The sequence below is a fragment of the Vigna umbellata genome, chromosome 5, assembly GCF_029865625.1.
Source record: "Vigna umbellata cultivar VRB3 chromosome 5, Vumbellata_1.0, whole genome shotgun sequence".
NCBI lineage: Eukaryota > Viridiplantae > Streptophyta > Magnoliopsida > Fabales > Fabaceae > Vigna > Vigna umbellata.
Window position 1 is genome coordinate 19515001 of NC_142169.1, and position 14464 is coordinate 19529464.

Consider the following 14464-nt stretch of genomic DNA (forward strand, 5'->3'; position numbering starts at 1 on the left):
GGAAGCTTATCTTTATTTGTTTGTTGTTGTATGTTATATGTTTTTTATTATCTTGATCGATAATCCTTGTTTTGATGCATGTGCACACGATTATGATTATTTATGGTTATTTTTGGGTAAGGGTTTGTGTATGCCTGACATAGAGTTTATGTAATAATTGTGCTGGATTTTTCCTATGAAAATATGTACGGTTTTGTTGGGTTCTCCCATGATAATAGGTTTTCATGCTAAGGGAGAACAAAGTTATGATGTTTGAGGGTTTTACCATGCAAATATATGTTATAAAGAATGATATGATGATCATATGCAATATGTTAGGTCTGTTTACGTTGTAATCTGCATAATGATGGATTTTAGATGATTCAAGTGATGTGATGTATGTATTAGGGTTTGTTCATAAGCGTATATGAGGCCTGAATGCATGCATGATGTTTTGGGTGTGTTCCTTCGTGAGTTAGGGTTAATGTATGTGTGTTTTGAATACTTGATTCTATCCAGGATGTGTTTTGATTCGAAAATAATCGATTATCACAATTTATAATCGACTATTTGGTGTTGATTTATATTTCGGGAATAATCGATTATCTGGGATGATAATCAATTATCCTTTCATATATGATGATTCTGGAAGTTTGATGTGTCAGGTTCACTGAGATAATCGATTATCTTAAGTGATAATCGATTATCATGGTATAATTTCTGTAAATGTGAACTTATAAGAATAATCAATTATCACTTGTGATAATCGATTATCCTAGTGTATTTTGTTAAAAATGACGAATTTGATGAAGAATGGATGTAGACCAAGCTTAAGGAGCTGTAAAATGTGATGATAATAATGAGATTAATGACTATGTTTAGGGTCAAATTTGACTTTTAAATTGATGATAGATCATGAATGGATGATGGAATGCATAAGGGTGTATGTAGTTGATCAATGGGCATGAGACATGAGAGATTAATTTACTTGTTGTAGCTAATAAATCCTAAGACTATCTATATATAAATGCTCCCTTTGATGTTGGTTGTTGAAATGGGAGGGATATTCCCTTTGCATTAGTTGTTGAAAAGGGGGTGACTCTCTTTGGCATTAGTTGTTGAAAAGAGAGTGGTGTTCTCTTTGGGAAATTGCTACAGAAAAGAGAATGATATTCGAGTGTTGAATCTTTTTTGGTGGGGGGATAAATGTTTCGCATGATAGGGGAACAAGTCCAAAGCCAGAAGAAGGATGACTCGAGGATGCCTATAGGGGAGGCTATAGGTGAGCCTGTACGGGAGGCTACAGGTGGGTGAAGTAAGATACATGAGTGTGACTGAGTCTTGTCATGATAGAGTTCATTGTTTGGTGATTCTCATGGTGTTGTTCATGATTGGGATAATCATAATGGTGATATATCTATGATGATGATCATAGTGTAGAAAATGCTGCTAATTATGTTATGTTGATAGTTGTGTTACTATAATGACTATAGTAGGTAGTTAACATAAGTGTTAATGAGTGGATAGACTAAAGGTCTATGTGTAAGATGTTAGTGATGACATCAAGGGTTAGGGATTGATGATCAAGGATCAAGGATCGAGGATCAGAGATCGAGAAGTGAGAATCAAGTAATTCATTATGATTGAATTGTTTATGCTAGAGGACTAGGAATCATATTTTTATTACTACTATGTATGAGGTGTTTGATTATTGTTTATATAATCAATATGTTTATATCTTCTTATTATGACTGTTTTATTGGTAGCTTACCCCATACATGTTTATGTTTGTGTGCTTGTAAATTATATTATCGTCGATGATCGTATAATATGTTATATGTGAGCCGATGCTATTGTAGATGTTCCGGAGACATGATAGATTCATGAGATGACAGGGAAAAATTTGAGTTTCTTTAAAAAGTTCTTTTGGTGTAGATTTTTGAAACAATGTAATTGTAGTTGTTTTATTTCTTTAATCATTTTAATTACTTTTAGAATAATGTAATTGGATAAGGTTTTTGGAATCACTATATTTTGAATAAATTATGCTTGTTTAAAAGTTAAGGTTTTTAAAACAATGCGTTTATGCGTTATAAAAAAGTTTATAAAAAATCTGTTTTTGTAAACTCGTAACATCCCATAATTTGGGGCGTTACATAATCTAACCGTGGAGCAAGCCGTAGACGAAAAATGTGCTAATAATTAGGTATGCAATTACTCATATTGTTTTGTTGTAGTTATATTTTTTTTTATATTTTGGAATAAGTTTATTATCTTTCTTGTATACTAGTAACTCTTTTAGTTATATTGATTATATGATATTTCTTAGTGGTGGTTTATATAAGTACGAAAGTAATTTATTGAGAAATAATAATTTTTAGAAAATGAAACTTCATTAATTAAATTTTTTTATTTATAAACTCAACTTTTTAATAACAAATAATCAAGCTTCAACTGTAAAGATTACTTCTACTCTCAGTTATTTTGTAGGTCCTTTCAAATTATTAAATACATATTTTAAAATTAAACATATTCTATTAAAATAGAGCTGAAATAGTTTTAATTTTAATTTTAATTTAAAATATCTTTAATTGAATTAGTTTTTAAAATAGCCTATCTTTTTAATTTTGTTTTATTTATATTTTTCAATTGCATATCTTAAAAGAAAACATGTTGGATTAGAATAGAGCCGAAATAATTTTTATTTTAATTTTAAAATATCTTTAGTTGAAATAGTTTTTAAAATGGTCTTCAGTGTGTTTTCTTTCTATTTTTCAGTTGCACATTTTAAAATAAAACACGTGGAGTGCAATAGAGTTGAAATATTTTTTATTTCAGTTTTAAAATATCTTAAGCTGAAATAGTTTTTAAAATAGTCTCTCTTTTTAATTATGTTTTCTTTTGTATTTCATTTATACGGTTGAAGCCTGAATAGAGAGTGGTTTTGTATTTCTGTTTGGAAAACAAGGTGAACTCCTTTTGAATAGAGACTGGTTTAGATTTAAAACTTGACATTTAATTTTGAAAATCTCATAATTTTCTATAGAACTGAAAATTTAATTTTTAAACAAGAAAAAATTGATATTTAGCTTTTAAAACTAACAATTAATTCGAATCTATATTACGATTCTCAGGTTTTAATTTACATAACATTCTATTATTTATCTATTTTTCTTTCACATTTTAATTTTTTGTTATCTAATTGATTTGCAAGTTGGTATTACAGGAGTATGCGAATTCATTTTTATTTAAAAAGATAAAGAAAATAAAAAAGTTGAAATATATTTTAAAATAAATAATCACCTCATAATAAGTATGGACATATTTTATTTTTAATATAATAAAAAGTAAATTTAATACAAAATTTTTATTTCCACTAGTTTTTGTTTGAACTTTATAATTAAACCTACTCCATGATTACTTTAGATATTATCAAAATTGAAACAAAATTATAGTAGTTATTGTAATGCATTTAACATTAGCGATAAGATAAAGAAGTTGGTTTTTCCAAGGAATAGGTTTTGTTTACATAACATTCCACGGTACGGTAAGTACTGTAATACTAAACTATTATTAGCACAAACTTCCACGTAAAACTTTTGTACTATTTTGAAATTACCAAATTGTCTTCTTCTGAAATCGATGATGCAAAGAGTTCTTGCAGATTGATTCATTTGTACCCAAAAACGTGGAGACCCTTTAATCAAGAAGAACGCTTCCACAGTTAGACCCTATTCCCTCGCTCTTATATCTATCACTCACAAACACAAACAACTCCAAATACAAACTCTTCTTTTTCTTCTTCTTCTTCTTCTTATGTCACCAACCATTCACGGACCCTTATGGCTTTTTCACATGATTCTCACTGTTTCAGACACCAAACTTCACCTTGCTTCCAACCGTGATTGCTTGGAATGCTGTTTTTACAATGGTCGACAGAACCGTGCCTGGCTCTGCCATCAAGGTTGTTTCTAAGAAGGTCTTGTTTTTTTTCTTCGCAATGACAACGTTGTTGTTCATGTTGTCGTGGTTGTTCGTTCTGCGTTCCACGCAATCCGATGTTATGTCTAACTCCAGCCTTTTCACTTCCTTCAACGACTCATATTCTGATCCAGTGCAGCAAAGAGATGTAGAAGAAGTAGAACCCTCGATTGGTAATAGAGCAATACTCGGTGACAGCATAGAAGCAGAAGCAGCAACGACGACAACAGCACGTGATGAGGCACAACAACCACTACAACAACACGTGCCGGAAGAACAAGGTGTGAAATGCAAACCACGGGTGCTGAGAGTTTTTATGTATGATTTGCCTCCTGAGTTTCATTTTGGACTGTTGGATTGGAAACCTCAAGAGAATGCTGACAGTGTTTGGCCTGATATCAAAGCTGTGTCACCCCATTACCCTGGAGGGTTGAATTTGCAGCATAGTATAGAGTATTGGCTTACTATGGATCTTCTTGATTCAGAGGTACCTGAAGCTGAAGCAGAATCTAAAGCAAAGAGTGTGATGAGAGTTAGAAACTCTAGTGATGCTGATGTGATATTTGTGCCATTCTTTTCCTCTCTTTGTTATAATCGGTTTTCTAAAACTGGCCCACACGAGAAGAGGAGCAGGAACCAGGTGCTGCAGGAAAAGTTGGTGAGTTATGTTACAGCACAGGAGGAATGGAAGAGGTCAGGGGGGAAGGATCATGTCATCTTGGCTCACCATCCAAATAGTATGTTAGATGCAAGAACCAAGTTGTGGCCAGGAGCTTTCATTCTCTCAGATTTTGGGAGGTATCCTCCCAACGTGGCTAATGTTGAGAAAGATGTGATTGCACCTTACAAACATGTGGTTAGATCCTACGATAATGATCAATCCACTTTTGGTAGCCGTCCAATATTGCTGTACTTCCAAGGAGCTATATACAGAAAAGATGTATGTTTCTCTCACTATCTGATGTCTTGGTTTTTTAGTTTCTTGAATCTTTCCTTTCTGTCTTTCATCATAATTTTGTATCAGACGTATGAGCTTTTGAATCTCTTTCCTTTCCTTCTTCATTTTGGTTTGATGCAATGGCAATATTCAGTACAACTAATTCTTTGGAAAAACTGTTTTAGTTAATCAGGTCTGTTAAATAAGTGTACACAACTACTAGATGTTGGCACTTTAAGGGGAAAAAGTTTAAGAGGCTAAAGTTGTGTTTTATTGATAAAACTAGAAAGTAATGGAATGAGGTCATATTTTCAGTTTGTGCAGAGAGGACCACAGGTTCTCGTTTGAAACTTCAGACCTATAAGTTGTTGTGTCATCAAATCCCTAATAATGTTTACTGTGAACATTCATTTTTATGGATGCAGTTGGTATCGGCTCATGTTAAATGCATACCGTGCTTGTATTTGTAGCCAAATTTGCATCACATTATCGCCAATGTGTATGGGATAAGGTTTGATATTTTCTATTGTAGGTTTTAGTCCATGCAATCTTTTTATGATTCCCACAACATCCAAATATTCTGTTTGTGGTCCTTCCATTGTAAGAAACACTTGGCATTCTTAGTTACCACACTACAGAACAATACTTACATACTTATGGACTCAAACATAAGTTTTCTAATACCAGCATTAATTGACACAAATAGATAAATGTGTCCTAGAACATTATGGAGATTAGGAGCTAAAAGTGAAAACTGATATATTTATAAAACTATATTCAAATCTATCTTGTGAAAGACAAACTCAAACAATTTTGTAAGTACTTTTGTGTGTGATGATGCTCTAATTAAAATTTCAGTTTCATTTTGATAATCCTTGTTAGACAGATAAGTTTAAAAGTACTCTTGAAACTACATTAAACTATTCCATGTAAGATATTGCTTCTCGTTCAGAAAATCTGTTGGGCTCAACTTGACCCTTTTTGGTTCTCATACTCACTCAGGGAGGTCATGTTCGGCACGAGCTATACTATCTTTTGAAGAAGGAAAAGGATGTGCATTTTTCATTTGGGAGTGTTCAAAAGGGTGGAATTAAAAAAGCCACAGAAGGCATGCGTTCTTCCAAGTTCTGCCTCAACATAGCCGGAGACACCCCTTCATCAAACCGTTTGTTCGATGCCATAGCCAGTCACTGTGTTCCTGTGATCATCAGCGACGAAATCGAGTTGCCATTCGAGGATGTCCTTGACTACTCTCAGTTCTGCATATTTGTGCGCACCAGAGATGCCCTGAAAAAGAGGTATCTGATAGACTTCATCAGGAGCATTGGGGAGGAAGAGTGGACCAGGATGTGGAACAGGTTGAAAGAGGTTGAGAGTTTCTATGAGTTTCAGTTCCCTTCCAAGGAGGGTGACGCTGTGCAAATGATTTGGCAGGCTGTGAAACGCAAGGTTCCTTTCATGAAGTTGAAAACTAACAGGTCTAGAAGGTTTTTCAGGTCTCTTCAGAGAAGTTAGCACAGATCAATACCTGCATCATCTAGATTTTTGTGAGAGAAACATCAGTAAATTGATGCACGCTTGTTGGTTTGGAGTTGTGCACCAAAGATATCGTGGCACATGACTTTAGGTTTGGCCTATAGAAATGTTAGAACATGAACATCCCGTAGTAATATACGAATGTAGTGATGATTTTGCTGTTGACATTGTAATGTAACATTCTTACTTACCTGATTCATAGGATGTACAATGAAAGTGTCTTTGTTCTTGATTTAGTGAACTGTTTCCAAAGGGATATGACACGACACGACACCATCTGGCTGTCATCAACGTTAAGTTGTACTTTGGGAGTTTAGAGACTCTGTACGTCCTGCTTTTACCTCTCGGTTGTTCCCTTCAGATTTCTGCGTCTAGTTTAAAGTGAATGCCTTTTGTTCTATGCATGAAATGATCCATCAATCCAATGTGTAAGAATCTTTGATTAAGGCATATTATACTATATTCCAATACTCGTCTAATCCTCGAAAATCCTTGATACGAATACTTACTTTTTTTAATCGATTAATTAATAATCACATAAATTAAAATTATTATTATTATATATAAAAATCACAATTAAAGATTAAAATTGTAAGAACCTAGAAAATAGAGTATTAGAGTTGATATGTATTTTAAAATAATGATACCAAGTGGTTTAAAATTAAAATAATTCACTGATATAAATAGAATTTATTAAACTTGTCTTATTATTTAAAACACAAACTATCTCTCTAAAATTTTTCCCTCTTGTTTTCTCACACTTCTGACTCCTTAATAATTTGTTTGATGATCAAGAAGTTCCTAGGAGATCACAGTTGAATAATCTTCATTCTCTACATATCTTTAAAGCAAGTAAGTTGTTATCTCTTTTTTCTTTAATTCTCTCTGTGATCATGCTTAGGAAACCCCGACACATGTATCATTGGTGTTCTTTTCCTACTTCTTTGTTAATTTGTGGTCCTAAGACTTATTCTGATCGTAATTCGGTGTTTCATAGGTGTTTTTAGAGTTCCTTGTGTTTGAAACCATCCGTTGGAACGTTCTAGAGCTTGGTAGTTTCGATGTAAGGTAAGGGAAAAAAGATGTTTAACTTTAAATTAAGTTTGTTGTGTAAATTTGGTGCTTGTATGTATGTTAAGCTGATGAAATTACAATCATACTATTTATGTTAGTATTATTTCCTTTAAATGTGTATGTTTGATTATTTGATGAGTGATTTCTGATATGATGTTAATTTGATCTCTTTGTGTACATGAATAGTATGTTGTGAAGTGGTATTGATAATTGAAATTTGTGACAAGGTTTATGGAGTAATGACTTATCAAAGCTGTGGGTTTGTAGTTAAAAATGGAGGTTTTAATATGCAGGTTAGTGAGGTAAGAGTTGGTTTGAAAAGTCTGATATTTCAGGTTTGTGGTAGTGTTAATTGAGACTTGTTGGAGTGGTGAATTGGTTGAAATATGATCTAGAGCTAAGGGGTAGTCCATTGGTGGTGTTTTGGATGATTTTAAGTGTAAATTGGGGGTTTTGAGTAATTAGATTTTGGAAGTAGGAGGTCTGGAATGAATTGAGGAGTTTAGGATCTGTTGTTAGATCATTTTTGACTTGTTTAGACCCTTAGGTGATTAAATTATGGATTATAAGGTGTAGAAGTGAAATTAGGTAGTTTAGATTAGTCAAATTGGTTTATGGTAGCTATTGAGTTAGAAACATGTTCTTAGATCATTCACAGTACCTAGGAGGTTGTAGGAACCATTTAAATATGTGTAGAGGGTAGCAAAGGTCTTATTATAGGTGTTTTAGGGGCTGATATGATGCTGAGCACCCCCTTGAGCGCTCTTTTTCTGAGAGCTCTGGCGTCGAGCGCCTTTTTTTTGAGAGCTCTAACGCTGAGCACCCTTTTCCAATGGGTTCTAGCGCCTAGGCGACCCATTCCAGACCCTAGGTGCCCCTTTTCAAGTCTTTGGTTTATGGTGTTTTAAGTTCTTTTGGGATTCTTTATGCATTGTTTTTATGGCACTTTGATGGATTTTTAATGGTGTCATGTGATTTCACTTTATGTTATATGAAGTTACATATATGTGAATGAAATGTGTGCAAAAGAGTTTTAAGGAGGAAATTCTTATTGGTGGTTTCAAATGTTGTTAGTATGAATATATGTAGCTTAATTCTGAAGGTTATCGTGACATTCTAATGATCATCAAGTCTCAAATAGAGATAAATGAGTTATGTGATGAGATTAGCTGGAAATCCTAGTCTGGAGACCTTTCTCCAATTGGCAAAGGGTGATTTAACAGACTAACCTTATGTTGTAGCTTTGAGTGGGTCAACTGTTCCACCACACAAGTACAGAACCTGTCATAGCTCTATGTTCATTCTAGATCGGGATAGTTCAGTCTAGATCGTGACATGATTAAGATGTTTAGATTGTTTTATGTGAAATATCATTCATATATGAAATGTAACATATATTATGGATTTGTTTTATATCACTAGATTACGCTCTTGTTTGTATCTTGTTTCTTTGTACATGTCCATTGATGTGTTGACGATGATCATTTTGTGGGTGTAAGTAGAGAAAAATGATGTATTTGTTTACCAAACATTAGGTGGAGACGACTCATATGCTCGTTAGTTTTAAGAATTATATTTCTTTTGTTTGATTTAAATAAAAAATAATTAGTGTACCTACTTGTAGGTTATATATAAAATTAATTTTTATGATTGAATGAAATCATTGTAAAATAATTTTATGTTTTCTGTCATCTAATTAATTAATTATGGAATAGTTTTTTATAATTAAATACTATATTATTGGATGTTAAAAAATATAATTTATAAGTATTAACAATTTAAATATTAACATCTTATAAATAATATAATACAAAAAACAAATCTCTTAAATTTTTATTTTGATTTTTAATTAAAAAATATTAGTGGATCAGTTCGTTCTACGTCATTTTTATCCACTGGTGATGTAAAAAACCGACAAATCTAAATTACAAACCTGACTTACTAAATCTTAATAAACTAACACAGACAACTCAAATGACGAGAGTCACGTTGCCATCACTAATTTTAGTAGAATAAATGCTATTTTTTTTTTAAAATTTATAGAGGGTACTTTTATGCAAACCAACCATTAGAAAAAATCATTTTATCATCATATAACATTTATATATAATAAAATGACTGAATATAATAGTTTAATTTTAATATATGTATATGTCAATTTTTTTTATATGTATTAGTTAATTAGTTACTTTGTCTATTTTAGTGTAGATAAATGGATCGAAAGAGAGCTCAAACTTGCACACGTGCCAACAGAAGATGGAAGAATAAATAGCAAAACCCATCTTAAATCTTAAAGTGAGAGAGTCTAAGAATGAAAATGGCGCTATCTTCTTCATCACCTTGTTGGTGTTCTTCCCCTCCACCGCTTCCTCCCTTCATCCAACGACATCGTTTTGTTCCTCTCAAACCCTACACTCGTTCTCAACCACACCACACCCTCGCCGCCGCCGCCACCAGGCCTTCTACTCCGTTAGTGCACTCCACCAGACAAGGGTTTGACACCGTCAACATTGCCGAAGATGTCACTCAGGTTCCTTCCTACTGCCTTTCGCAATTTCAACACATTTTAATCTTTTAGTTAATTGCTTTATGTTTCTGCAATTTCTTCTGTTTTACTTTTGAATGATTTTGCGAATTTCTGCAGTTGATTGGAAACACGCCAATGGTATACCTGAATAAAGTTACGGAGGGTTGTGTGGCTAACATTGCTGCCAAACTTGAGTCTATGCAACCTTGCCGCAGTGTTAAGGACAGGTAGTCTGTTTCTACGATGCACACACTCAAACACTCACTTTCCTATATTCACTGCTGCTCTGTTGGCTTAAAAAAGGAAATGACTTTCTTCATAAGTTAAATTTTTTTTTAATTATTTTTCCCTTCTAGAGGGACTTTATTTGATTAGAAGTTTTCAACATTCCATGGTTTTCACTTTGCGATTTCTTTTGTATGTATTATGTATTAATATATGTTATTATTCAAAATGTCAGAATTGGCTATAGTATGTTATCCAATGCCGAAGAGATTGGAGCAATTTCTCCCGGGAAGGTACACAATAAATATTTTCTTTTGTGTACGAATCAATGTAATATTTGCTATTTTTAAACTTACTGTATTGTCATGTAATAGTTTGTTCAAATCCAAGGTACTGGATCTTGAATTTTCTTTACATTCCTAATCATGTACTGTTTCAGACCGTGTTGGTTGAACCAACTACGGGAAATACAGGACTTGGCATTGCTTTTGTTGCAGCAACAAAAGGGTACAAACTTATAGTCACAATGCCTGCTTCTGTTAATGTTGAGAGGAGAATCCTTTTACGTGCTTTTGGTGCAGAGGTTATTTTGACTGATTCTGAGAAGGGGTTAAAAGGGGCCGTTGACAAAGCTGAAGAAATTGTACGCAGCACACCTGACGCTTACATGTTTCGACAGTTTGATAATGTGACTAATGCAAAGGTTAAGTGTTAATGCATCTACTGTAAGACCTTCAACTTATTAGTCTGTGTTTTGAATTATTTAGTGCATCAGTTAAAATAGAAATTACAATATAAATTAAGTTGCATGTTATTAAGATTTATATGCACAAATTACAGATACACTTCGAAACTACAGGGCCAGAGATATGGGAGGATACCCTAGGTAATGTTGACATATTGGTTGCTGGGATTGGAACTGGTGGCACCATTACTGGCACTGGACGTTATCTGAAAATGAACAACCAAAATATAGAGGTTTGATTATTCATTTTATATGCATTTAGTTGTTGTTTCTATCTATTTGAATGATATATACTTATTGGTCCTGTGGTTCTAACTTCCACTACTAAGTATATCATTTCTTGAATTCAAATCCCCTAATCTTCGCGTCTTTTGAATTAAAAGAAATTTTACGTAGTTATTGAATCAGTCGGCTTGCATTTTATATTTCTCATATTCCAAACAAACCTCTAGGAACTTGGCTCTATATTTCTGTGTTGGCAGAGAGAGGGGGTGGGATGGATAATGAATAAGGAAGGAAAAAGGATCCAGAAGGATAACCAAAAATATTAGCTTGACTGTTTTAACATATATTTGTTTGACTTAAACTGTGTAGTTTGTGTGACATGCCTGAGGGTATTATTAAGCTTATGATAGACAACTATTGGCTTATGCTTCTTACATGTTAAGTGCAAGTAATGCTTTATCTGTTCCATTTTGTTTAACCTAGTGTTAAAAGTGTTGTATATTGTTTCTTGGATAGGTGGTTGGGGTGGAACCTGCAGACCGAAGTGTCGTTTCAGGTGACAGTCCTGGTATGAATATTTTACAAAGTTTATGAATTGTATATTCGCCCCGCCCGCCCCCCCCCCCCCCCCCCCCCCCCCCCCCCTTCAGATTATTGGTTTCTAGGCCAATATTCACTTAAAAGATTCTCTCGTCAGCTTCTGATTGTATAAGAGTTTGTCGTAGGTTTCATGCCAAGCATTTTGGATATCAAACTGCTTGACGAAGTTATCAAGGTACAAATTAATTATTGTCCTCACTTTCTCTTTATTTCTTTCTCAATAACCTGCTTATGGTTATTCTAGTTGGCTTTCGTATTTCTGTACTGAGGAACAGCAAGCTTTGTTTCTTGAATTTGGGTCATTAGTTCAATTTTGGAGTGATCTGCATAATCTAAAGTGTCAACAACTAAACCCTTTTTAGTTATTTTTGTAGTGGCTTTTTGTTTATAAATATGCAATGTTGTTATCTTATAATTAACACATGAAATAACAGGTTACAAATGTTGAAGCTATTGAAATGGCAAGGAGATTAGCATTGAAAGAAGGTTTGCTGGTAAGTTATGAGTTAATATATTGAATATACCTTATTCTAGTCTTGAGATTGTAACTGTTGGTCACTTGTCCTTTGCTTTACAAAACCCGTACTTTATTCCTACAAAAAGTAATTCATTGTAGTTCCTTTTCACTTCATTTTTCACGTTCTATTTAACTAAGCAGGACTAAATTAACATTTTTGTGAAGTTAAGGGCCTAAATGACGGATGCTTACTAGTTCAAGTACTAGAATGAGGGTTTACTTGTAAATATCTTTCTGTTAATTTGTTTCATGTTTCATATTTTAATGTCAACTATTAGCAAACCCTTACAATATTTTAATATTATGAATGTCTATAAACTAAATAATGTGATCTGCATTTAGCTTTTCATGATTATTTTGTGTGTATGTTTTGGTTATTGCAAGTCATTATAAACTACCAAGTGGTTAGGTTTATAATTTTTAGGATGGCTTATCATAATTGATTCAAATTTCTGTGTAGGTTGGGATTTCTTCAGGAGCTGCAGCTGCTGCTGCCATTAAATTAGCAAGACGGCCTGAGAATTCTGGGAAACTCATTGTGGTGAGTTTATTTCCTATTTCCAACTATATTGGCTTTCTTTTGTAGTTTCCATTGGATTTATTGGACTCATTTTATATATAAGAATAGGTTTTGAAAATTGAATTGATAGAATAAAATGAAGCCTAGTGATTTATTCTCACAACTAATAGGCTTTCTGCCTAGATACATGTTTCTCTCTAATCACTTTAGTGCTTGAGTCGTAGAATGTAGAACTCAATAGTTTATGCTTTTTGCGTCTTCTTTGGTCCCAACCTCCCAGGATATGTTGTTGGTTAAACATGGTCGCTCTTTGCTATTCTTTTCTTCTTTTTTAATTAGAACATTATGACTCCTTGCAAAATTAGCCTCTTCTAATCAAAATTTCTGTAGAATCTCGATACTTCTGTCTTCATCTGGGTTTAAAAACTGGAAATTGGATTTGGGACTGACGGAAGTTGGTTTTCTGTGCTTGGGTTCATAGAAGTGTCAAGTGATGGCAAAGCATAAAACTGTGACCATGAATAAGTGCTTAGGAAACATGACTTGATGTTGCCCAAGACTTAGTAAAGTTGGAAATTGGATAGCACGAGTTTAGTGTATGCTGAATTCATGAAGTTAGATATTCTATTTTACCACTTTCCTGATAAATTATTCTTCTATAAATAAATCTATCGATTCTTTCTTCACCTCTTATTTTGCACATTGAAGGTTATTTTTCCAAGTTTTGGTGAGAGATATATTTCTACTGCTCTCTTCCAATCTATCTACGAAGAGGTTCAGAAAATGTAAAATTTAGATTCTACCTTAACGAGGTCAATAGCCAATTGAAGATTGAAGCTGCTCTCATGGCACTGCCATTCGAAGAAGTAGCAGCTGTCTCTTGCTTTGTATAGGTATGTATTATATATTCACACTGTTGGGTAGAATCATTGTTACAAGATAAACCAGTCTTCTGTATGTTTTAATCTTGGGATTTTATGCATCAGATGCATCATTTCGACAAAGCACAATTTTGAAGCCGAAGTCTTTCAGGAAGCTAAAAGGGGGAACTGACATGATGTACAATGTCTTTTTTATTTTCAATTTTTATACTGGTAATCTAGCGTGGCCTATTCTTTTCATTATTCTTCACTTTCCCTTCCCAGTGTCAATGATGAGTAGTATTGAAATGTGCTACAGAATTGTTAGCATTCTTTTTTCTATTTACTATTATCAGACTGTATTTTATATATGTAGATATATGGAAGCATTACGGATTGACATTATGGTTGACGATGGTTTGTCAGTGCGCTATACCATTATTAACTCTGCATAATTAGTTATTGCCTAACCATTAAATATTGCTTCTCAGAATGACAGAAAGAACTATATTTCAAAGCCCCGAGTGTTAAGGGGGAAATTTCTGTGTGCTGTACTTTATTGGTGATGATTTATGTTTACGAGTTTCAATTGAAAAACTTATTCCAAAATCAGTTTCAAAAGGGTTGGTTATACTAGTTTTCATCTAGAAAAGTTGTGTCTAACATGGACTTGTTAAATCAGGGTCCATGATATCTTTGCCTATCAGCCGTTGGATATAATAAAAAAATTAAACAAAC

At 33.4% G+C, this 14464-nt stretch overlaps 2 protein-coding genes across 2 annotated transcripts; both read left to right on the forward strand.

The window, feature by feature from the left end:
* Positions 1-3617: 3617 nt before the first annotated feature.
* Positions 3618-6669, forward strand: LOC148197892 (putative arabinosyltransferase ARAD1). The gene is made up of 2 exons (XM_088115328.1): positions 3618-4900; positions 5900-6669. Exons 1-2 carry the CDS (start codon positions 3908-3910, stop codon positions 6410-6412), a joined length of 1506 nt encoding a protein of 501 aa, XP_087971454.1. The 5' UTR covers positions 3618-3907; the 3' UTR covers positions 6413-6669.
* A 3099-nt stretch (positions 6670-9768) lies between these two features.
* On the forward strand, positions 9769-14138 carry LOC124825743 (S-sulfo-L-cysteine synthase (O-acetyl-L-serine-dependent), chloroplastic-like). Its single transcript, XM_047298475.2, has 11 exons — positions 9769-10037; positions 10152-10261; positions 10495-10552; positions 10699-10962; positions 11100-11237; positions 11746-11797; positions 11955-12004; positions 12264-12323; positions 12807-12887; positions 13575-13759; positions 13853-14138. Exons 1-10 carry the CDS (start codon positions 9819-9821, stop codon positions 13653-13655), a joined length of 1113 nt encoding a protein of 370 aa, XP_047154431.2. The 5' UTR covers positions 9769-9818; the 3' UTR covers positions 13656-13759; positions 13853-14138.
* The last annotated feature ends 326 nt before the right edge of the window (positions 14139-14464 follow it).

What these genes read in the sequence shown, in the direction of transcription:
- LOC148197892 (XM_088115328.1), top strand. Translation starts at nt 3,908, where the DNA reads ATGGTCGACAGAACCGTGCCTGGCTCTGCCATCAAGGTTGTTTCTAAG. An exon ending in GAGCTATATACAGAAAAGAT is followed by an intron (nt 4,901 to 5,899) that starts GTATGTTTCTCT and finishes ATACTCACTCAG; the next exon opens with GGAGGTCATGTTCGGCACGA.
- LOC124825743 (XM_047298475.2), top strand. Translation starts at nt 9,819, where the DNA reads ATGAAAATGGCGCTATCTTCTTCATCACCTTGTTGGTGTTCTTCCCCT. An exon ending in TTGCCGAAGATGTCACTCAG is followed by an intron (nt 10,038 to 10,151) that starts GTTCCTTCCTAC and finishes GAATTTCTGCAG; the next exon opens with TTGATTGGAAACACGCCAAT. An exon ending in ATTCTGGGAAACTCATTGTG is followed by an intron (nt 12,888 to 13,574) that starts GTGAGTTTATTT and finishes TGCACATTGAAG; the next exon opens with GTTATTTTTCCAAGTTTTGG.